Source organism: Macrobrachium nipponense, chromosome 22 (assembly GCF_015104395.2).
Source record: "Macrobrachium nipponense isolate FS-2020 chromosome 22, ASM1510439v2, whole genome shotgun sequence".
NCBI lineage: Eukaryota > Metazoa > Arthropoda > Malacostraca > Decapoda > Palaemonidae > Macrobrachium > Macrobrachium nipponense.
In genome coordinates this window covers 62,776,944-62,800,067 of record NC_087213.1, presented here as the reverse complement: position 1 = coordinate 62,800,067, position 23,124 = coordinate 62,776,944, and the positions used below count along the sequence as shown (strand labels likewise).

At 36.2% G+C, this 23,124-nt stretch overlaps 6 protein-coding genes across 6 annotated transcripts; all 6 read right to left on the bottom strand.

Annotated features, from left to right (window-relative positions):
• Positions 1-1,044: 1,044 nt before the first annotated feature.
• Positions 1,045-2,079, bottom strand: LOC135198727 (pro-resilin-like). The gene is made up of 2 exons (XM_064226582.1): positions 2,016-2,079; positions 1,045-1,829 (listed from the first exon to the last, which is right to left on the bottom strand). Exons 1-2 carry the CDS (start codon positions 2,035-2,037, stop codon positions 1,162-1,164), a joined length of 690 nt encoding a protein of 229 aa, XP_064082652.1. The 5' UTR covers positions 2,038-2,079; the 3' UTR covers positions 1,045-1,161.
• A 2,653-nt stretch (positions 2,080-4,732) lies between these two features.
• LOC135198297 (pro-resilin-like) lies at positions 4,733-5,864 on the bottom strand. The gene is made up of 2 exons (XM_064225868.1): positions 5,729-5,864; positions 4,733-5,541 (listed from the first exon to the last, which is right to left on the bottom strand). The coding sequence occupies exons 1-2, from the start codon at positions 5,862-5,864 to the stop codon at positions 4,874-4,876; spliced, it is 804 nt and encodes a 267-aa protein (XP_064081938.1). The 3' UTR covers positions 4,733-4,873.
• A 2,595-nt stretch (positions 5,865-8,459) lies between these two features.
• LOC135198296 (pro-resilin-like) lies at positions 8,460-9,572 on the bottom strand. Its single transcript, XM_064225867.1, has 2 exons — positions 9,437-9,572; positions 8,460-9,249 (listed from the first exon to the last, which is right to left on the bottom strand). The coding sequence occupies exons 1-2, from the start codon at positions 9,570-9,572 to the stop codon at positions 8,582-8,584; spliced, it is 804 nt and encodes a 267-aa protein (XP_064081937.1). The 3' UTR covers positions 8,460-8,581.
• Positions 9,573-12,973: 3,401 nt separating this feature from the next.
• LOC135198295 (pro-resilin-like) lies at positions 12,974-14,037 on the bottom strand. The gene is made up of 2 exons (XM_064225866.1): positions 13,902-14,037; positions 12,974-13,712 (listed from the first exon to the last, which is right to left on the bottom strand). The coding sequence occupies exons 1-2, from the start codon at positions 14,035-14,037 to the stop codon at positions 13,039-13,041; spliced, it is 810 nt and encodes a 269-aa protein (XP_064081936.1). The 3' UTR covers positions 12,974-13,038.
• A 2,594-nt stretch (positions 14,038-16,631) lies between these two features.
• On the bottom strand, positions 16,632-18,216 carry LOC135198728 (pro-resilin-like). Its single transcript, XM_064226583.1, has 2 exons — positions 17,600-18,216; positions 16,632-17,413 (listed from the first exon to the last, which is right to left on the bottom strand). Exons 1-2 carry the CDS (start codon positions 17,619-17,621, stop codon positions 16,752-16,754), a joined length of 684 nt encoding a protein of 227 aa, XP_064082653.1. The 5' UTR covers positions 17,622-18,216; the 3' UTR covers positions 16,632-16,751.
• A 2,876-nt stretch (positions 18,217-21,092) lies between these two features.
• Positions 21,093-22,520, bottom strand: LOC135198294 (uncharacterized). The gene is made up of 3 exons (XM_064225865.1): positions 22,499-22,520; positions 22,171-22,311; positions 21,093-21,466 (listed from the first exon to the last, which is right to left on the bottom strand). The coding sequence occupies exons 1-3, from the start codon at positions 22,518-22,520 to the stop codon at positions 21,093-21,095; spliced, it is 537 nt and encodes a 178-aa protein (XP_064081935.1).
• Positions 22,521-23,124: the final 604 nt, after the last annotated feature.

The following is a 23,124-nucleotide window of genomic DNA, read 5'->3' as shown; positions in this document are numbered from 1 at the left end:
GATATTTTGCAGTGCTTTCCATTCAGTTATAAAATGAAATACAACCTTTCCATATTTCTGTATTTGCATAAATTATGCCTAACTCAGATACCTACATTTTCAAGTTAAAGTAAACATTCAGAGCAAAAAGAAGCCAAGTATAGAAATAAGATAATAGGGGGAACCAAACTGGTTTAGTGGATAATTTTTATTAAAGCCGGAAAAGTAGAGAGAAATTTAAAGAAAATCAGTGAAAATAAACGATGAGAGAAAGTAGCTGATGAGAAATCCTCCAGTCCATAATTCATCATACTTTGAAGGCTAAGAGAAGAGTACCTCTCCAACTTCCCAGTTCCTTCAGCAAAATTAATAAATAACTTTCAAAAATTTCTAAGAGCGTTATCTGGCAAAGACTTCGTGATCTGAACAAAGGTAAAATATTTCCTTCATAACCAACAAAAATTGTTTCTTTGAGAAAAAAATTCAAATTCAAAACAGTGAACAAAATACCTTCAGTTGTTCTTTTCTGAAAGGGAAAAAATCTATATAGGGTAAAGAAATAAGATAGAAGCTAGCCTTATTCGAGGATCTAAAATGAAATATACTTTTTGAATTGATAATTTGCAAATCACTTAAACGGATCACTTTGGGAACCAGGTAAATAAATTGCTTAAAACCATTAACTTGCAACTAAACTTTCCCTTTTCAATTTACATGAAAATTTTCTTGAAAGAATTTTATTTCAGTGTATCATGGTTTTCATTCATGTTTTATCAAAAATATACATTACATATCATAATGTTATAGGGCGTTGTTCTATATCAAGGACAAGTCAATGGCTACTTGTGCATCAGGCAGAGTTATCAGTGAATATGTTATGTATCGAATTATGTAGTATAGACATGTAACCGTAATGTGTGAAATTTATATTTCTTTGTGTACTGGATATATAAGATGTAGTCATTTAAGTTATCTATGATCGAATATGCATGTGCGTGCACGTATACAAGCTTTTAGTTTAGGGTAAAGTAAGTATACAGAATATTATTTGTAATTCCTTATTCATTTTTATTTATACAAAAATATACATTCATCTTGATAAAGTTGAATGGTCGCAGTTTCGTATCAAGCACTAATGAAAGGTTCATGGGTTAAGTTAATGAAAATGATCATTTGCCTTATTTAGAAAGGAGCTCCATAGGAGTTTGAAAGTGATGGAGGGGCTCCGTATCCATTGATAGGAGCGGGTGGAGCTCCATAACCATTGCCATTGGAACCATTACCATTTTTGTTACCATTCCTTTTGCCATTTCCATTTCCATTTGAACCGTAGCCATTGTTACCGTTGCCATTGCCGTTACCGTTTTGACTTCTGCCATAAGGGTCGTAGGCAACGACCCCAATCTGTTCGTTGACTGAGTAGAAGTCTTCAGCGTCAGCGCAGTCGAAGTTGAACCACCAGTCACAGACGAGGTACTGTTGGTTGAAGATGGTGCCATTGGGGCAGAGGAAGGAGTCCTGCTGACGGCGTCCATTGGGCCTGTCCTGGCAGATGTGGAAGACCTGGCAGCCAGCCTGACGATCAGTGTCGGCATAATAACCAGGGACATTCTGAGCATCGCAGGAGAAACGAGTGTCAGGGACGGAGGCCAAAATAGGGTAGTCTTCTCCAGGAACTCCGCCACCAGGAATGTTCTGTGCCAATTCAGCAAGTGGATCTACTCCGTAGGAGTTCCTAGTTGGGCCATAGGAATTGCTTGGAGGAGCTCCATAACCGTTGCTTGGAGGAGCTGGAGGAGCTCCATAACCGTTGCTTGGGCGCCTGTCGGCGGCTACGAGGCTGAGAAGAGCTGGAAGTAACGTGGAACATGTCAATTCAAGGATTGTGAATCGCCTAGTACTTGAAAGAAAATTCTACCGTATGCATCGACGGACTTTCTGTTTCTATACTGAAATTTAATATATGAATATTATAAATATATTCATTGCATTCTGTCACTGCAGATTGTATACAGATTGTTCGAATAGATACTCACCACACACTACAAAGACCTTCATCGTTGGTGGTGTATATAGCTGGGATGGACCAGGATCTACAGAGGTGATCGACTGAGTGATGTCTTCTGGAGGGCGACGCGAATTTATATAGCGCCCGACGTTTTCTTCTTTCATTTAATGATGGCCTTTCTTGTCATGCATTGGAGCGAGGTCACTTCATCTACATTGTTTCCGTTTTAACACTAAGTTAGGAAGAGAGAAGCTACGTGTTCGTAACTGGAAGCAGATCCAGTAAAAGAAAAAAAGAAAAAAACCTGTATCCAGTTTGACCAAATAAATCAGCACTCTGGAATTTGCAAAAATATTCGTTTGTCGCGAAGTATTTTTCTTTAAGGTGACCTGATATATTATTGAAATCGTATATCAAATAACAAACATTTTTAACATTAGTCAATGTTGGAATTCTTTCTTTTTCAATGTTACTTTTAAATGTGAAACGTTAAACTTTAGGTCGATTATTGTTATCCGTGAATTAAATTCAGGTTATGTTTCCCCCTATCATGAGAGTAGTCTTACACCTTTGGACACCGTCACTGTACATTAATTTTCCGACTTTGTACCCCCTTTTTATGAAATATTATTGATCATGCCGGGACTTTTATTTCCACCGATCTTTTTGCATTTAGCTTTTCCAAAGCACAATGAAGCACTTCGAAAATATTCCTTTTTAATTAAATATGCTAAGTATTCAGACGCCTTTTCTTGGGATGCGTCTTTGTTAAATATCCCTTTATTACTACTTACTTATCTAATACAGTAGTTCATGTACTTTTTCGCATATAGTGGGATGACATTGAAGCTTAGTTTGACTGGGACCACGTCAGTCTTTATTGCAGTTCCATAGGTTTGGCTGGAGCGTTATACTTATTTATCGTTTACTTGGTGAGTCAGCCTACAAACTACCTTGTTGTTGTTGTGGTTGTTCTGTCTGTTGTGGTTCCTGCTGAGGGTAGGAAAGGTCTATGGAAAACCCTTAAAAGGTCTAAAAAAGGTGTTTCACGTTGAGTTAAAGATATAGATAGAAGTTTTAGCAGAGAATATTTATGATTTATTTATTAGAATGAAAATGTAAAAATAAATAATGTATGTTAAACAGTACAGAACAATTATTTCTATTAAAATATGGCGTATTTATTTTAATTTTCGGTGGTGAAACAACGCCCTAGTTGACCATAGATTTTGTGTTTTATCTCTTAGTGGGGCTTTAGTTATTTGTACGATATATTTACGAATTTTCCTCACTAAATAAATGGTTCTCTTCTTATGTAATGTTCAAAGTCACTGCATTGTTTAGAAACATGATCCATTCTTCGAAGATATTTGAGAGATGATTCTAATAGCTTTCTGAGTATCGTACTCACATGGCTGAGTTTGTCTCTTTGTTTTACTATGGATGATTTTACATTTTTAATACTTACTGTGTATTATGAATATCGAAAATATGTATTTATAAAAGTTTATACGTACTTAGTTTGGTCTAGATGCATATATTCATTTGCACATAGTGTATATTGGATATGCACAAATTAGTAGAATCGATTTGGGATGCGCATAAATATGAAGATAAACGTAGTCAAAATTATTGTAGGTCACAAATGTAGAAATTATTATGATCGTTAAAAATTATTTTGAGTATTGTTATTCAGTGATTATTATATGATTTAGATTTCACTAAAGAATTGCCAGCTGTCACCTTTGCTCATAGTTTAGTCTGAGTTATTTGTAATAATTTTTGTCAGAAAGTATTCGATGTGCTGTGCCTTCATATCTGGGAGAAGTAAAATCATGCGATAAAAGATTCGTCGATCATATACAAAACACTTAAATGCTATTCATTGTCTGTGTTGGCAGCTTCTACAGCAAAATCAAAGGATGTTTTCATGATTCTGTAGAGATGAATACTAGATTCACGACAAGATGTTGAGAACACAGTTTTGAATACGAGCGAAGCAAATTATTTTCATTAAGATAATCAGAAATAGCTGCCTTTTTGTTTGAAATATTTAACGTTAAAGGTTCAGACTCTCGTTAATTATTGAGCATTTAATTACAGATAGAAACCAAATGGCGTCTTAAAGTATGTTCGTAAGAAACAGGTTAAAAGAAATCCTAGTTTAATGACCAGTCTTATAAGATTGTCTGAAATTAATGAGTCTCTACGAAAAAAATGATTTTCCACTGCACTTCAACTGGTTAACAGAAAATAACCATATCATTGTTGTATAGAAGCATGAGGATGTTAAAAGCGATTTTGTTTTCTTCTTGTTAGTTGGCAACAGCCGAGGTACTCAGCGTTAAAAATTCCATTTGTGAAAGCTATAGTTCGTATTCTAAAAAAGTACAAATTCTTTTTGAAAATTGTTATGTTTCATCTGAATGTTATCTTTACTAAAAATGCTTCATAGATTTACCGACTTATGTTTATATTTCATATTTATGCAACTCACTTTAACGGAATGAGAGAAAAGTACTTGTGCTGACTTTGCTTCCAAATAGATTTTACGGATTCGGTTATTTTCTTATTGTTCTAAAATTTAAATATTGCAGTGTAAACATGTAATCGGAACGTGTCAAATTTACATCTGTTGATGAACTGGTTATCTGTTTAAGATATCTTCATTTAGGTTATCTATGACAGAATATTCACGTGCATTGACGTAAACAAGTTTTTAGTTTAGGTAAAGTATACAGGATATTATATGTTATTCCTTATTCATTTTTATTTATTATACAAAAATATACATTCATCTTGATAAGGTTGAATGGTCGAAGTTTCGCATCAAGCACTAATGAAAGGTTCGTGGGTTGAGTTAATGAAAATGATCATTTGCCTAATTTAGAATGGAGCTCCATAGGAGTTTGAAAGTGATGGAGGGGCTCCGTATCCATTGATAGGAGCGGGTGGGGCTCCATAACCATTGCCATTAGAACCATTACCATTTTTGTTACCGTTTCTTTTGCCATTTCCATTTCCATTTGAACCGTAGCCATTGTTACCGTTGCCATTGCCATTACCGTTTTGACTTCTGCCATAAGGATCGTAGGCAACGACGCCAATCTGCTCGTTGACTGAGTAGAAGTCTTCAGCGTCAGCGCAGTCGAAGTTGAACCACCAGTCACAGACGAGGTACTGTTGGTTGAAGATGGTGCCGTTGGGGCAGAGGAAGGAGTCCTGCTGACGGCGTCCATTGGGCCTGTCCTGGCAGATGTGGAAGACCTGGCAGCCAGCCTGACGATCAGTGTCGGCATAATAACCAGGGACATTCTGAGCATCGCAGGAGAAACGAGTATCAGGGACGGAGGCCAAAATAGGGTAGTCTTCTCCTGGAACTCCGCCTCCAGGAATGTTTTGTGCCAATTCAGCAAGAGGATCTACTCCGTAGGAGTTCCTAGGTGGGCCATAGGAATTGCTTGGAGGAGCTCCATAGCCGTTGCTTGGAGGAGCTGGAGGAGCTCCATAACCGTTGCTTGGGCGCCTGTCGGCGGCTACGAGGCTGAGAAGAGCTGGAAGTAACGTGGAACATGTCAATTCAAGGGTTGTGAAATCGCCTAGTACTTGAAAGAAAATTCTACCGTATGCATCGACGGACTTTCTGTTTCTATACTGAAATTTAATATATGAATATTATAAATATATTCATTGCTTTCTGTCACTGCAAATTGTATACAGATTGTTCGAATAGATACTCACCACACACTACAAAGGCCTTCATCGTTGGTGGTGTATATCGCTGGGATGGACCAGGATCTACAGAGGTGATCGACTGAGTGATGTATTGATGTGGGAGACGAGAGTTTATATAGTGCCCGACTTTTTCTTCTTTCATTTAATGATGGCCTTTCTTGTCATGCACTGGAGCAAGGTCATTTCATTTACATCGTTTCCGTTTTAACTCTGAGTTAGGAAGAGAGAAGCTACGTGTTCGTAACTGGAAGCAGATGCAGTGAAAAAAAAAACCTTGTAGTCAGTTTGACTAAATAAATCAGCACTGTGGAATTTGCGAAAATACTCGTTTGTCGCGAAGTATATTTCTTTTCGTTGACCTGATATATTGAAATCGTACATTAAATAACAAACATTTTTAACATTAGTTAATGTTAGAATTCTTTCTTTTTCAATGTTTCTTTTAAATATAAACTTTAAAATTTAGGTCGATTATTGTTATCCGCGAATTAGATTCAGGTATGTTTCCCCCTATCATGAGAGTCTTAAATTACACCTTGGGACACCGTCACTGTACATTAATTTTCCGACTTTGTACCACCTTATTATGAAATATTATTGATCATGCCGGTTGACTTTTATTTCCATCGATCCTTTTGCATTTAGCTTTTCCAAAGCACAATGAAGCACTTCGAAAATATTCCTTTTTAATTAGATATGCTAAGTATTCAGACGCCTTTTCTGGAAATGCGCCTTTGTTAATTATTTTTATTATTGCTTACTTATCTAATACCGGAGTTCATGTACTTTTTCGCATATAGTGGGATGACATTGAAGCTTAGTTTGGACTGGGACCACGTCAGTCTTTATTGCAGTTCCATAGGTTTGGCCTGACGCGTTATACTTATTTATCGTTTACTTGGTGAGTAATCCTACAAACTATCTTGTTGTTGTTTTTGTTGTTGTGTATGTTGTGGTTCTTGCTGAGGGTAGGAAAGGTCTATGGAAAACCCTAAAAAGGTCTAAAAAAGGTGTTTCACGTTGAGTTGAAGATATAGAAATTTTAGGATAGAATATTTATGATTTATTTATTAGAATGAAAATGTATAAATAAATAATATGTATGTTAAACAGTACAGAGCAATTATTTCTATTAAAATATAGCGTATTTATTTTAATTTTCGGTGGTGAAACAACGCCCTAGTTGACCATAGATTTTGTGTTTTATCTCTTAGTGGGGCTTTAGTTATTTGTACGATATATTTACGAATTTTCCTCACTAAATAAATGTTCAAAGTCACTGCATTGTTTAGAAACATGATCCGTCCTTCGAAGATATTTGAGAGATGATTCTAATAGCCTTCTTAGTATCGTACTCACATGGCTGAGTTTATCTCTGTGTTTCACTATGGTAGAATGTATAGCTCGACTAAAAATGGATGATTTTACATTTTTAATACTTACTGTGTATTATGAATATCGAAAATATGTATTTATAAAAGTTTATACGTACTTGGTTTGGTCTAGATGCATATATTCATTTGCACATAGTGTATATTGGATATGCACTAATTAGTAGAATCGATTTGGGATGCGCATAAATATGAAGATAAAGGTAGTCAAAATTATTGTAGGTCAGAAATGTAGAAATTATTATGATCGTTAAAAATTATTTTGAGTATTGTTATTCAGTTATTATTATATGATTTAGATTTCACTAAAGAATTGCCAACTGTCACCGTTGCTCATAGTTTAGTCTGAGTTATTTGTAATAATTTTTGTCAGAAAGTATTCAGATGTGCTGTGCCTTCATATCTGAAAGAAGTAAAATCATGCGATAAAAGATTCGTCGATCATATGCAAAACTCTTAAATGCTATTCATTGTCTGTGTTGGCAGCTTCTACAGCAAAATCAAAGGATGTTTTCATGATTCTGTAGAGATGAATACTAGATTCACGACAAGATGTTGAGAACACAGTTTTGAATACGAGCGAAGCAAATTATTTTCATTAAGATAAACAGAAATAGCTGCCTTTTTGTTTGAAATATTTAACGTTAAAGGTTCAGACTCTCGTTAATTATTGAGCATTTAATTAGAGATAGAAACCAAATGGCGTCTTAAAGTATGTTGGTGAGAAACAGGCTAAAGGAATTGCTAGTTTAATGATCAGTCTTATAAGATTGTCTGAAATTAATGATACTTTACGAAAAAATGATATTCCACTGCACTTTAACTGGTTTACAGAAAATAAGCATATCATTGTTTTAAATAAGCATGAGGATGTTAAAAGCGATTTTGTTTTCTTCTTGTTAGTCAGCAACAGCCGAGGTACTCAGCGTTAGAAATTCCATTTGTGAAAGCTATAGTTCGTATTCTAAAAAAGTACAAATTCTTTTTGAATATTGTTATGTTTCATCTGAATGTTATCTTTACTAAAAATGCTACTTAGATTTACCGACTTATGTTTATATTTCATATTTATGCAACTCACTAACGGAATGAGAGAAAAGTACTTGTGCTGACTTTGCTTCCAAATAGATTTTACGAATTCGGTTATTTTCTTATTGTTCCAAAATTTAAACATTGCAGTGTAAACATGTAATAGGAACGTGTCAAATTTACATCTGTTTATGAACTGGTTATCTGTTTAAGATATCTTCATTTAGGTTATCTATGACAGAATATTCATGTGCATAGACGTAAGCAAGTTTTTAGTTTAGGCTAAAGTATACAGGATATTATATGTTATTCCTTATTCATTTTTATTTATTATACAAAAATATACATTCATCTTGATAAAGTTGAATGGTCGCAGTTTCGCATCAAACACTAATGAAAGGTTCGTGGGTTGAGTTAATGAAAATGATCATTTGCTTATTTAGAATGGAGCTCCATAGGAGTTTGAAAGTGATGGAGGGGCTCCGTATCCATTGATAGGAGCGGGTGGAGCTCCATAACCATTGCCATTGGAACCATTACCATTTTTGTTACCGTTTCTTTTGCCATTTCTATTTCCATTTGAACCGTAGCCATTGTTACCGTTGCCATTGCCATTACCGTTGCGACTTCTGCCATAAGGATCGTAGGCAACGACGCCAATCTGCTCGTTGACTGAGTAGAAGTCTTCAGCGTCAGCGCAGTCGAAGTTGAACCACCAGTCACAGACGAGGTACTGTTGGTTGAAGATGGTGCCGTTGGGGCAGAGGAAGGAGTCCTGCTGACGGCGTCCATTGGGCCTGTCCTGGCAGATGTGGAAGACCTGGCAGCCAGCCTGACGATCAGTGTCGGCATAATAACCAGGGACATTCTGAGCATCGCAGGAGAAACGAGTGTCAGGGACGGAGGCCAAAATAGGGTAGTCTTCTCCAGGAACTCCGCCTCCAGGAATGTTCTGTGCCAATTCAGCAAGAGGATCTACTCCGTAGGAGTTCCTAGGTGGGCCATAGGAGTTGCTTGGAGGAGCTCCATACCCATTGCTTGGAGGAGCTGGAGGAGCTCCATAACCGTTGCTTGGGCGCCTGTCGGCGGCTACGAGGCTGAGAAGAGCTGGAAGTAACGTGGAACATGTCAATTCAAGGATTGTGAAATTGCGTAGTACTTAAAATAAAACTCTACCATAAGCATCGACGGACTTTCTGTTTCTATACTGAAATTTAATATTTGAATATTATAAATCTATTCATTGCTTTCTGTCACTAGAAAACGAATACAATTTCTTTGGATAGATACTCACCACACACTACAAAGGCCTTCATCGTTGGTGGTGTATATCGCTGGGATGGACCAGGATCTACAGAGGTGATCAACTGAGTGATGTCTTCTGGAGGGAGACGCGAGTTTATATAGCGCCCGACGTTTTCTTCTTTCATTAAATGATGGCCTTTCTTGTCATGCACTGGAGCAAGGTAATTTCATTTACATCGTTTCCGTTTTAACTCTGAGTTAGGAAGAGAGAAGCTACGTGTTCGTAACTGGAAGCAGATGCAGTGAAAAAAAGAAAGAAAAAAACCTTGTAGTCAGTTTGACTAAATAAATCAGCACTGTGGAATTTGCGAAAATATTCGTTTGTCGCGAAGTATTTTTCTCTTCGTTGACCTGATATATTATTGAAATCGTACATTAAATAACAAACATTTTTAACATTAGTCAATGTTAGAATTCTTTCTTTTTGAATGTTACTTTGAAATGTGAAACCTTAAACTTTAGGTCGATTATTGTTATCCGTGAATTAGATTCAGGTATGTTTCCCCCTATCATGAGAGTCTTACACCTTTGGACATCGTCCCTGTACATTAATTTTCCGACTTTTTACCACCTTTTCATGAAATATTATTGATCATGCCGGTTGACTTTTATTTCCACCGATCTTTTTGCATTTAGCTTTTCCAAAGCACAATAAAGCACTTCGAAAATATTCCTTTTTAATTAGATATGCTAAGTATTCAGACGCCTTTTCTGGGAATGCGCCTTTGCTAATTATGCCTTTATTATTGCTTACTTATCTAATACCGGAGTTCATGTACTTTTTCGCATATAGTGGGATGACATTGAAGCCTAGTTTGCCTGGGACCACGTCAGTCTTTATTGCAGTTCCATAGGTTTGGCCTGACGCGTTATGCTTATTTATCGTTTACTTGGTGAGTAATCCTACAAACTATCTTGTTGTTCTTCTTCTTTCTATTGTGGTTCTTGGTGAGGGTAGGAAAGGTCTATGGAAAAGCCTAAAACGGTCTAAAAAAGGGGTTTCACGTTGAGTTGAAGATATAGGAATTGTAGGGTAGGATATTTATGATTTACTTATTAGAATGAAAATGTGGAAAATAAATAATGTGCATTTTTAAACAGTACGGAACAGTTATTTCTAATAAAATATAACGTATTTATTTTAATTTTCGTTGGTGAAACAACGTTCTATTTGAACGTAGATTTTAGCAGGCATGACAATTCAGCTGGTGGTTGGATCACGCCTTTTTTTCTACCTACTTTATTTCTCATCTCATCAGTTCCGTCACAGGGCAGTCGCTTTCCACCATGGATATAGAGAGGAGAGATTGGATACCGTATAACAGCCAAAGCAGTCTGTGAGTGACATGCAGTGCCTGGATCCATTGCTATGCGATAATTCTTATGTAAACAATAGCGCAAACCCATACAATCTTATGGGAATGTGTACTACATGTAGAAATAAAAATTTTAATTCTGTCTGCTGTACTAGTTTGCATACAATTGAGTAATATATTTGATCAATTTGTCGATGTTATGTGCCTTTCTTTCCACCATGAATTTACAGTCCGGTTTTTACGCTAGAGGCAGAACTAATTATCGTTTAAATTCAGCAGAGTTCTCTCCATACCAGGGTTGAAAACTTATTAATAACATTTACGGCATTCATTTATAACTTGGGAGAAAACACTTACCTCGAGAGGAAATTAGAGGTCTTGAGGTATTGCTTCGACGGACGCTGGCTCTTGACAAATGTCTATCCTGGGCTACAGGTCGTGTTAAAGTACTTTTTCGGGAGGGAGGTCACGCTGCGGTAGAGGCCGGCCATTCGTTATTTTACCTTAATACTACCATAACATTTCCTTAACACTTAAAACTGCAGCAGGCCTGGATCTAGGCCTCATGATACTAGCCTATGTACATTATTTAATACAAGTAGTAAGAAACAGTCCGGAATAACCATGGTTGTAGGGACTGATGGTACCCCTACATGCCAGTGACTTTTCAGGTAGATTTTAGCACACTGAACAACTTTTATTCTATACAATTCGTCATTTGGAATAATAATTAACGACTTGTAGGCACGTACCACGGATAAACAAGACCCCTGCTTTAATAAAAAGTTTATTACAACATTCATTACGTATTTGATTAGATATAAAAGCAGGAGTGAAGTTGACTGAGATCTAACACACGTTTACTTGAGGTTATTTCAACGGTCATAAAGATTCTCATGAATGAAAATAGGTCTCTTATTTGTGAAATGTGATCCCCTGTTCTTTTGTGAACTTGTTCCTGTAATTGACACAATTGATGACCTAGCATTGGTTACCAGATGTGTCTTTTTTGCCGCTGGTCTTTGCTGTTGATACCGATGCCATCTCTGACAACAATCGCATAACAATGGCTCCTTACGTGCATGCGATCGTCGCTTGTCTGTCTAATCTCTCCTCTCTTAACTATGCTTTCCACCTACCCTTAGGATAATTCTGTGATATTGTATTGGAAAATTAACTGAATAACTCTGTTTTATTTGGGGGCACCTGGCTTCATACTTTGAGCAAGGGAATTATGAACTCAAGAGACAAATACTGTGATTAACCCTCATTAACGTGCAATACATTAATGGGAAATTGATAAGTCACGTTACCTTTTATATATCAAATGTTTTGCCTATATTTAGGATGTTTATTTGTCTTCTGAAATGATGTCCTTGAATGATATGGCTATATATTTATTATTAATAGTTTTAGCAGTATTATTCATATATTCTAGTTATGTCCCTTCCTAAAGGTTTCCTTTATAAAGGTTTGCCTTATGAAGGGGCGTTAATACCCGTAGACAGTATCCGCCTTGTGCATTCTTCTGCATCGAAAATTTAAAAAATCTGAAAATTGGAAAATTGTCTGTTAGGATTTTACTCTCCATCATTCTTTACACACCTAATGATTTTGAGTTTCTATTTTTTTCTATTTGTTTATCTTTTTAGTGTTGAGAAGAATTGTTAACACTTTCCACTTATCGTAAAATGTAAATTTGTCTAATTTTTTGCCTGAGAAATTCGAATTGTGAAAGTTAAGGTCGTATCCTGGAAAAGTACAAATTCTTTTTGGAAGATGTTATATTTCATCTGAATTTTATCTTTACTAAAAAGTGCGGCATACATTTACCGACCTATGTTTATATTTCATATTTATGCAACTCTCTTTAACGTATATACTACATGGAGTGAGAGAAATGTGCCGGTGCTGACTTTGCTTCCAAATAGATTTTATGAATTCGGTCATTTTCTGATTGTTCCAAAATTTGAACATTGCAATGTAAACATGTTACCGGAATGTGTCAAATTTACAGCTGTTTATGAACTGGCTAACCGTTTAAGATATCTTCATTTAGGTTATCTATGACCGAATATACATATGCATAGACGTAAGCAAGTTTTTATTTTAGGGTAAAGTATACGGGATATTATATGCTATTCCTTATTCATTTTTATTATTTATTATACAAAAATATACATTCATCTTGATAAAGTTGAAGGGTCGCAGTTTCGCATCAAGCGCTAATGAAAGGTTCATGGATTGAATTAATGAAAATGATCATTTGCCTTATTTAGAATGGAGCACCATAAGAGTTTGAAGGTGATGGAGGGGCTCCGTATCCATTCATGGGAGCGGGTGGAGCTCCATAACCATTGCCATTGGAACCATTACCATTTTTGTTACCGTTCCTTTTGCCATTTCCATTTCCATTTCCATTTGAACCGTAGCCATTGTTACCATTGCCATTGCCGTTACCGTTGCGAATTCTGCCATAAGGGTCGTAGGCAACGACCCCAATCTGCTCGTTGACTGAGTAGAAGTCTTCAGCGTCAGCGCAGTCGAAGTTGAACCACCAGTCACAGACGAGGTACTGTTGGTTGAAGATGGTGCCGTTGGGGCAGAGGAAGGAGTCCTGCTGACGGCGTCCATTGGGCCTGTCCTGGCAGATGTGGAAGACCTGGCAGCCAGCCTCACGATCGGTGTCGGCATAATAACCAGGGACATTCTGAGCATCGCAGGAGAAACGAGTGTCAGGGACGGAGGCCAAAATAGGGTAGTCTTCTCCAGGAACTCCGCCTCCAGGAATGTTCTGTGCCAATTCAGCAAGAGGATCTACTCCGTAGGAGTTCCTAGGTGGGCCATAGGAGTTGCTTGGAGGAGCTCCATGCCCATTGCTTGGAGGAGCTGGGGGAGCTCCATACCCATTGCTTGGGCGCCTGTCGGCGGCTACGAGGCTGAGAAGAGCTGGAAGTAATGTATAACATATTTTTCAAGTAAAGGATTGTGAAATTTTGTAGTACTTAACTGAAAATTAGGTCAGATACCTTGATTGACCTAGTTTATATATTGAAATTGAATAGTTGAATATTACAAATTTATGCATTCTTTTCTATCCCTAGAAACCGAATACAATTTGTTCGAATAGATACTCACCACACACTACGAAGGCCTTCATCGTTGGTGGTGTATATCGCTGGGATGGACCAGGATCTACAGAGGTGATCGACTGTGTGATGACTTCTGGAGGGAGACGCGAGTTTAAATAGCGCCAGACTTTTCCTTCTTTCATTTAATGATGGCCTTTCTTGTCATGCATTGGAGCGAGGTCACTTCATCTACATTGAATCCGTTTCAATTCTGAATTAGGAAGAGAGAAGAAACTAGTTATTTGTAACTGGAAGCGTGCATTAAAAAAAAAGAAAAAAAAAAAACTTTTAGTTAGTCTGACTAAATAAATCAGCACTCTGGAATTTACGAAAATACTCTTTTGTCGCGAAGTATTTTTCTTTTCGTGGATCTTTTGTAACAGTGAAATCGTACATTAGATAACAAACATTCTAAACATTAGTCAGTGTTGGAATTAGTTCTTTTTTTATCTGTGATTAAATTTCAGGTATGCTTCATAGTGTTCTTAGAGTCTTATAGCTTAGAATACTTAACATTAATTTCCGGACTTTTTATCACCTTTCTGCGAAATATTGTTTATTAATTCAATGTGTTACAGTTTTCACAAACCTTTTCCGGTTATACACTTATCTTAAATATGCCAATAATGTTACTTGCTTATGTTCGCTTGTAGCAGGAAACGATTGAAGCATAGTTTCCCCGGGATCACGTCTTTCTTTATTGTAATTAGATAGGTTTCGCCCTATGCGTTTTTTATATTTATTTTTTACATATTTCACGCCAGTTCCGTCACAAGGCAGTCGCTTTCCACGTTTCCCTATGACAATTCTGTGGTATTGAATTTGCAAATTGCTGACCTGAATTACTGGGTCGCATTGGGAGCACCAGGCTGCAGACTTGTTCAGGGAAATTAGGGCACAAGAGCCAAGGAATTTGATTAACGTTCTTTAACCTGATTTTGAGTAATGTGGAAATAGGTAACTCACGTTGCGTTTCTTGCATCTATTAATTTCCCTATGTTGAACATATAGTATGGTTGTCTTCTCAGATGATGTCCTTTAATTATATATTTATTGTTGATAGTATTAGCATTATTATTCATGTATTCTGCTTGTCACTTCCCAAAGGTTTGCTTTGTACAGTAACACCTTGTTCATTCTTCTGTACCGAAAAAGATAGAAGATAAAAACTGAAGAACTACTTATCATTATTTATTCACCAGTATAATAATGTTTAGTGTTCAGATGAATTGTTCACGCTATCTAATAATCGTAAAATGTAAAGTATCTTTCAATTCGTTCTTTCTACGTTATTTATTTATTCTATACTTTTACGACGTTTCCTTATCGAGGAAGAAGTTGTCCTGTTATATAGGTTTTAAAGCCTCTGCAGTGTTGGATACACGGTGAGTCTTTCGAAGATACTTGAGAATAGATATTTCCTGTGGCTTTCTTAGTTTCGCTCTCATATGACTCTCATATGTCTGTTCATACACCGATGTACATTAAACCAAAAGCTTTCTGTATGGTGATGAGTAAAGCACGAATGAGATGAGTGATTTCACATTTTTAATGCTTATTCTATATTTATAAATATCGAAGTCTAGAAGAAACAACAATTTGGGATGCGCAAAATGTTGTTATTCAGTTAGTATTATATGTAAGGTTTCTTTCGCTGATTTAGATTGCACTAAATATAATTTCCAATCCAACTGTCGCAGTTGCTCATATTTTAGTCTGAGTTATTTGTAATCGTTTATGTCTGTACTTATTCAGATGTGCAGTGCCTTGAGATATGAAAGTAAAATCATGTGATGAAAAATTCGTCATACCATGTGCAAAAGTACATGGTATTAATTATCTATCTTGGCAGCTTCTACAGCAAAATGAAATTATTTTTCTATGATTCTTTAGAGAGAAAGACTAGATCACGACAAGATGTTGAGAACACAGATTTGACAACTAGTGAAGAAAATGTTTTTATTAAGATAAACAGAAAAAGCTGCCTTATTGTATCAAATATTTCGCGTTAAAGGTACAGAGACTCGTTAATTATTACACATTTAATTACAGGTAGAAACCAAGTGGCGTCTGTAAATTATGATTTTAAAAAGCACAGGTTAAAGAAATTGCAAGTGAATAATCAGTGTTATTAGATTGTCTGAAGTTAATTAGACTTTACGGAAATTATTTTTCAACAAACTTTGACTAGTTCACGTAAAATAAGCATAAGTATGGTAAAAGCAATATATATATATATATAGATATATATATATATATATATATATATATATAGATATATATATTAATTAAAAAAATATATAATTTAGTTTTGCTAAGTAACAGCCGAGGCACTCCAAATTACATATTGTTTTAACATTTTTTATAATTCACTGAATGTTGTCTTTACTAAAAATGCTACTTAGATTTACTGAGATTTACCGACTTATGTTAGTTTTCATATTTATATAAATCTCTCAAACATAATACATGGAATGAGAGAAAAGCACCAGTACCTGAGTTTTGTTTCCAAATACATTTGACGAATTCGATCATTTTTTTTTTTATATTCTAAAATTTAAAGATTGCAGTGTAAACATGTAACCTGAATGTGTAGAATTTACATCTGTTTGTGCACTGGCTAATCATATAAACTATCGCCATTTAGGTTATCTAAGACCGAATATACATGTGCATAGACGTCTGCAAATTTTTAGTTTAGGGTAAAGAATACAGGATTTTATTTGTTATTCCTTATTCATTTTTATTTATACAAAAATATACATTCATCTTGATAAAGTTGAATGGTCGCAGTTTCGTATCAAGCACTAATGAAAGGTTCATGGATTGAATTAGTGAAAATGATCATTTGCCTTATTTAGAATGGAGCTCCATAGGAGTTTGAAAGTGATGGAGGGGCTCCGTATCCATTGATAGGAGCGGGTGGGGCTCCATAACCATTGCCATTAGAACCATTACCATTTTTGTTACCGTTCCTTTTGCCATTTCCATTTGAACCATAGCCATTATTACCGTTGCCATTGCCGTTACCGTTTTGACTTCTGCCATAAGGGTCGTAGGCAACGACGCCAATCTGCTCGTTGACTGAGTAGAAGTCTTCAGCGTCAGCGCAGTCGAAGTTGAACCACCAGTCACAGACGAGGTACTGTTGGTTGAAGATGGTGCCGTTGGGGCAGAGGAAGGAGTCCTGCTGACGGCGTCCATTGGGCCTGTCCTGGCAGATGTGGAAGACCTGGCAGCCAGCCTGACGATCAGTGTCGGCATAATAACCAGGAACATTCTGAGCATCGCAGGAGAAACGAGTGTCAGGGACGGAGGCCAAAATAGGGTAGTCTTCTCCAGGAACTCCGCCTCCAGGAATGTTCTGTGCCAATTCAGCAAGTGGATCTACTCCGTAGGAGTTCCTAGGTGGGCCATAGGAGTTGCTTGGAGGAGCTCCATAGCCGTTGCTTGGAGGAGCAGGAGGGGCTCCATACCCGTTGCTTGGGCGCCTGTCGGCGGCTACGAGGCTGAGAAGAGCTGGAAATAACGTGGAACATTTCAAGTCAAGGATTGTGAAATTGCGTAGTACTTAAAAGAAAATTCTACCTTATGCCTCGACGGACTTCCAGTTTCTGTATTGAAATTCAGTATTTGAATATTATAAGAATATTCATTCCCTTCTGCACTAGATGCTTAATACAATTTGTTCGAATAGATACTCACCACACACTACAAAGGCCTTCATCGTTGGTGGTGTATATCGCTGGGATGGACCAGGATCTACAGAGGTGATCGACTGAGTGATGTCTTCTGGAGGGAGACGCGAGTTTAAATAGTACCCGACTTCTTTTATATGATGGCCTTTCTTGTCATGCACTAGAGCAAGGCCATTTAATCGGCATTGTTTCCGGTGGATTTTTGAAGTAGGGAGAGAGAAAGTTACTCGTAACTGGGTGCAGATTTATAAGAAAAAGAAACTAAATTTTTTACGTTCTTGTACTTGAGAAAATATTCGTTCTTTGCAAAGTATTTAACTGTTTTCGTAACTATTATTGCACGAATGCGAATATATAAAAAGTAGCTAAGGCAACCCCAGTGTGGAGAATATTTCCTTTATTCAAATTTAAGGTGAATGTCCTGTTTCATATCGATAATGCGTTTTTCTGAAATACATTCTTCAATATTTTTAATTTAGGCTTATTTTCGCCTATAGAAGGTATTTTGAAAACTTATTTTCAAGAATCGCATGAGCGCGTAAACATGTTTTACAATTTCAGGTTTCGCCAGATACTCTTAGTTATTAATTAAAATACCTATTTTTGAAATATATCGTCGGTTCGCTAAAATTGCACTCTTAATTCTCTTGAGCTTCTTCATAGACAGTCGATTTTCACCTTTCTGTTTGCTGATTCTATAGTTTATTGCATTTGTTTTCAGCATTAATGCTTGGGAATTAGGAACTCTAAAGTCCGACACTGTGATCATCTTTCATTCAGTTCGACTTTGATACGGATCTAGGGACCTCCTGTTGTTACGTTTTGTGTATCCTCTAATCTACCCTTGTTCGAGATGTAAATTTTTCTTGTGAAAAGATATCCTTTGACAATATTATATTTATTGTTAATGTTATTATTATGATTATCCATTAGTTATTTTTTTTCATAATATTTTTTTCATACAGTTTCATATGAGTTTTTTTCTGTTTTCTCCTTCTCTACTTGTCTATATTTAAAAAGGAAAAGTATGAAAATTAAAGATCTGGCATCAATTTATACGATCAGTCTTCGAAATTGCACAGTAATGTATTCCTATTTTGATTTATTCCTTCTTATTAGAGTTTTCTTCAAGTTGTTTATACTTTCTTTGAATTTTGTAAACTTTGGATTTTTCATTTTCGTTCTTTTCCAAGCAGCTGTTGCTATTTCGTGTAACACCCTTTTACCCCATTTCTCAGTTTTGGGGTCGTTCTATTTCTCTTTAATCCTGAAAGCTGTTTACAGTAAGTTCAAAATTTTTAAATAAATTTTTCGATAGTTTTTTTTTTATTATAGTATGTATACATTAGGTCAGGTTTATTTGGTTGCCCTGTATTAATTAATGGTAAGTGAAAAATAAAAATTATGTATTTTTACTAATGTTGTATAAGTACAGATATATAAAGCATATTATATACAGCAGTTACAAATGTAGGCCAAGTCAATTCTACTGATTCGTACCAAAGTAGAATTAATCAGATGTACTAATTTCTTTGATAAAATGTACAAGGGTAATGATTGTTAGAATTACTATGGTGAATAAATTAATTCATGAATAAGGTACATAGCAAAGCTAATAGAAAATTTTGATAATCAGATATTGCAGAGACGTTTAAATTTGACCTTAGTTTATTAATATTGAATTAGATTCAGTGCACGAAAGTACGAATATTCCTTCTGTATGTCAGGCCCTTCAGTAGAGTTACATGGATAACATTCTCTAAGGGGAAGACTGCATCCATTACAGGAAGGAGAGAACACAGACTTTGTGAAAAATTTTACCAAAATGTTTTTGTTATGCTAAATAGAATGACCTTCTTTTCTGCAAGGGACTAAACCACATGTCTTCAACAAGCTATTGTCTCCAAGCGAAGATATCTAAAGTTAAAGGAGTTATCAGCAAGTAGCTGGTGCACTGTCAATCTGCAGTTAGAAATTGGAAATAAGTTCCGTATCGTATTAATGAAGGTGATGCAAGAAAATTATGGTTTATCATATTCTACCGTTTTTTTTTTTATTCTTGCCCATATACAGAATTACAGGTTTCAGAGAACCGAGATAAATAATTTCATTATCTATTTTAACAAGTTCGCAATATTCCAACCACTAGACGTTAAGTGTCGAATCCTGTATAACCTTGCTGATAGCAATAACATGAGACACATCTTCTGTAGCGCCATTGCGTATGTAATGTTTTTACCCAAGTTAGTTTTTTCATATTGCATATTTCTTTGTATAAATTCCTTTTGCATATTGACATATATATATTTATGATATAAACAGAAATATCTTGGTGCTGCAATTATTTTGAAGCAAAAATGCATATAAAATTGAGCTGCCCTATTATTATTAACATGAACAGAATTAATTACTACAATTGTAGGGGCAATGCTAATATTTATTTGTTCATTAGATATTAAAAGAAATTTAAGAGAATTTCTAATTTGAATGTAATAGAAAATATACCAATATGTCAGTTTTGGAATTCATGAATGGAAGAGGAATGCTTATAATTTTTTAATTCTCGAGAAATTCTTCCTCCAAGAAAGTGGTTATTAGTCCTTTATGCATATTTTAGACTGACGCTTAGCACCTTCTTCCGATGTATCTGAATATGTATGTGTGGCTTACCTTTACTTGTATGGAATCATCTACTACATATCTTGCCAAGCATTCCTTGTGTTTTTCGTCTAGACAGTATTTGCTTAAATGTGTCATCACATCGATGACCGTCTATTGATAGCTTAGACTTTGTTACGTAGGCTGTCTGTTCGTTTTTTTAGGTTAATTGTGGCCATTACGTACTTTATGATGGCGCGAAGAATCTTCGGCCTGTCTTTTCCACCTAGTCTTTATCTGAAATTTAACTAATTCGCCACTTGTTGCCGTATGATTTGCTGATTTAACACTTTTATGTGTTAAAATTAAAACATCGTAGCATTGTCCAGCAGTAGCTGCTGGATTTACATTTTTAGGGTTTTTTCGATCATGGCCACCCACCTACCGGTTAGCCAAAGTGTGAAAGAATATGATTATTAGTTTTGTTCAAGAAAAGGGAATTTGGCTAGCGTCCTTCTTAGTTATTTTACGATAGTTATGCGTAGATTATATTGAAATTTATTTTTTTTTCCTTTTAGTTCTTACGTATGTATAATGCTCTACTTTCTTAGTCGTTAGGTGTACCGTACACATATATAATTGTTAACTGTCTGTATGTCTTTTTGACTCCTTTAATGGGTATTTTTACGAATATTGGTGTATACTTTAGTCGTTTATGGGTAATAATAGTTTCTCATTTCTTTATGTTTACTATATAAAAATATACATTGAAATTTATAGTGGTTTTAGTAACGTTGCAGATAGTCGTTCCTTTTGTTTAGTTGGGGATATTGAGGTGATATATAACTCAGAAAAGTGCCTCATAAGAGTCTGAAGGTGATGGAGGAGCTCCATATCTATTGCTAGGAGATGTTGTTTCCGTTACCGTTGCGACTTCTGCCGTAAGGGTCGTAGGCAACGACCCCAATCTGCTCGTTGCCCGAGTAGAAATCTTCAGCGTCAGCGCAGTCGAAGTTGAACCACCAGTCACAGACGAGGTACTGTTGGTTGAAGATGGTGCCGTTGGGGCAGAGGAAGGAGTCCTGCTGACGGCGTCCATTGGGCCTGTCCTGGCAGATGTGGAAGACCTGGCAGCCAGCCTGACGATCAGTGTCGGCATAATAACCAGGGACATTCTGAGCATCGCAGGAGAAACGAGTATCAGGGACGGAGGCCAAAATAGGGTAGTCTTCTCCAGGAACTCCGCCGCCAGGAATGTTCTGTGCCAATTTAGCTAATATTTATTTGTGTCAAAATTAAAGCATCCAAGTAGTGCCCAATGGTGGCTAGCTAGATTTGCATGTTTAACGTTTGTTTCGATTCATCTGTGAAATGGTGTCATCATAAACGACCTTCACTAGTGTTTCTCGTAGATCACATTAAAATTGAAATTTTTTAAAGAGTTCTTTATTATGTAAAATACTGTGGAGTTTTTAGGCTTAACCCTTTAAAGTCCACCCTGGGTTTTATGGGAAACATTAAAAAATCCTCTTAGTATGTTGTAGTATTAGTAAATACAAGACCTTTTTACTCTTGTGTACTTTTACAAAATTTCCAAAGTAAGCGAAATAATTGCATGCAATGAAGTATCCCGTATGGGTGCCTCGGGCGCTCTTAGGCGGACCACGCTCATCCCGTATGGGATCTATTGGGCCGTGCGGGCAACTTTTTCAAGTTTATAAATACTGTTAATTTGCCCATAAATCATGTGATTATTATTATTTATTCATTTTTTTTGTTCCACAATGTATAATAGAAACACTTATATGGCTTTACAATTTAATTAATATAAAAATAAATATACATTAGATACAAAAATAGTATAAAAATACAGAAAACATTCTGAGCATCGCAGGAGAAACAGAGTGTCAGGGACGGAGGCCAAAATAGGGTAGTCTTCTCCAGGAACTCCGCCTCCAGGAATGTTCTGTGCCAATTCAGCAAGAGGATCTACTCCGTAGGAGTTCCTAGGTGGGCCATAGGAGTTGCTTGGAGGAGCTCCATAGCCGTTGCTTGGAGGAGCAGGAGGGGCTCCATACCCGTTGCTTGGTCGCCTGTCGGCGGCTACGAAGCTGAGAAGAGCTGGAAATAACGTGGAACATTTCAAGTAAAAGATTTTAAAATTATATAGTACTTAAAGGAAAATTCTACCTCATTTCTCGATGGACTTTTCAGTATCTATATTGAAATTCAGTAATTGAATGTTATAAGAATATTCATTCCCTTCTGCATTAGAAACTGAATACAATTTGTTCGAATAAATACTGACCACACACTACAAAGGCCTTCATCGTTGGTGGTGTATATCGCTGGGATGGACCAGGATCTACAGAGGTGATCGACTGAGTGATGCACTGATGTGGGAGACGCCAGGTTAAATAGTTCTAGACTTCATTTTTTTTTCCTTTTTTATGAGGATGGTCTCTCCTGTCATGCACTGGAGCAAGGCCATTTAATCGACTTTGTTTCCGGTGGAATTTTCAAGCTGGAAGAGAGAAAGTTACTCATAACTGGATGTGGAATTTTAAGAAAAAAAGAAAAATTTTTTTTTGTACATTCTTGTACTTCATAAGATACTCTTTTGTCACAAAGTATTTAATTCTTCGCGTAACATGTTTTTGCATGGAAGCGTAAATTACAAAAGAAAATATTATACGTAACCATCATGTTTAGAATGTTCCTTTTATTCAAAGTTACAGTGAAAGTCCAGTTGTATATTGATTTTATTTTTATTTAACTAAATTTTATTTCGGTTTATTTTCAAGCGTGAAGCGACCATTAAAATTGTACTCTTTCACTAAGTGTCACTTGTCATCTTTTAGGTTCTTTGCCACACCAAATATTTATTTATTATCTCCCAGTGTCACTTAAAACCGCTTGGAATCATTCTTTCTA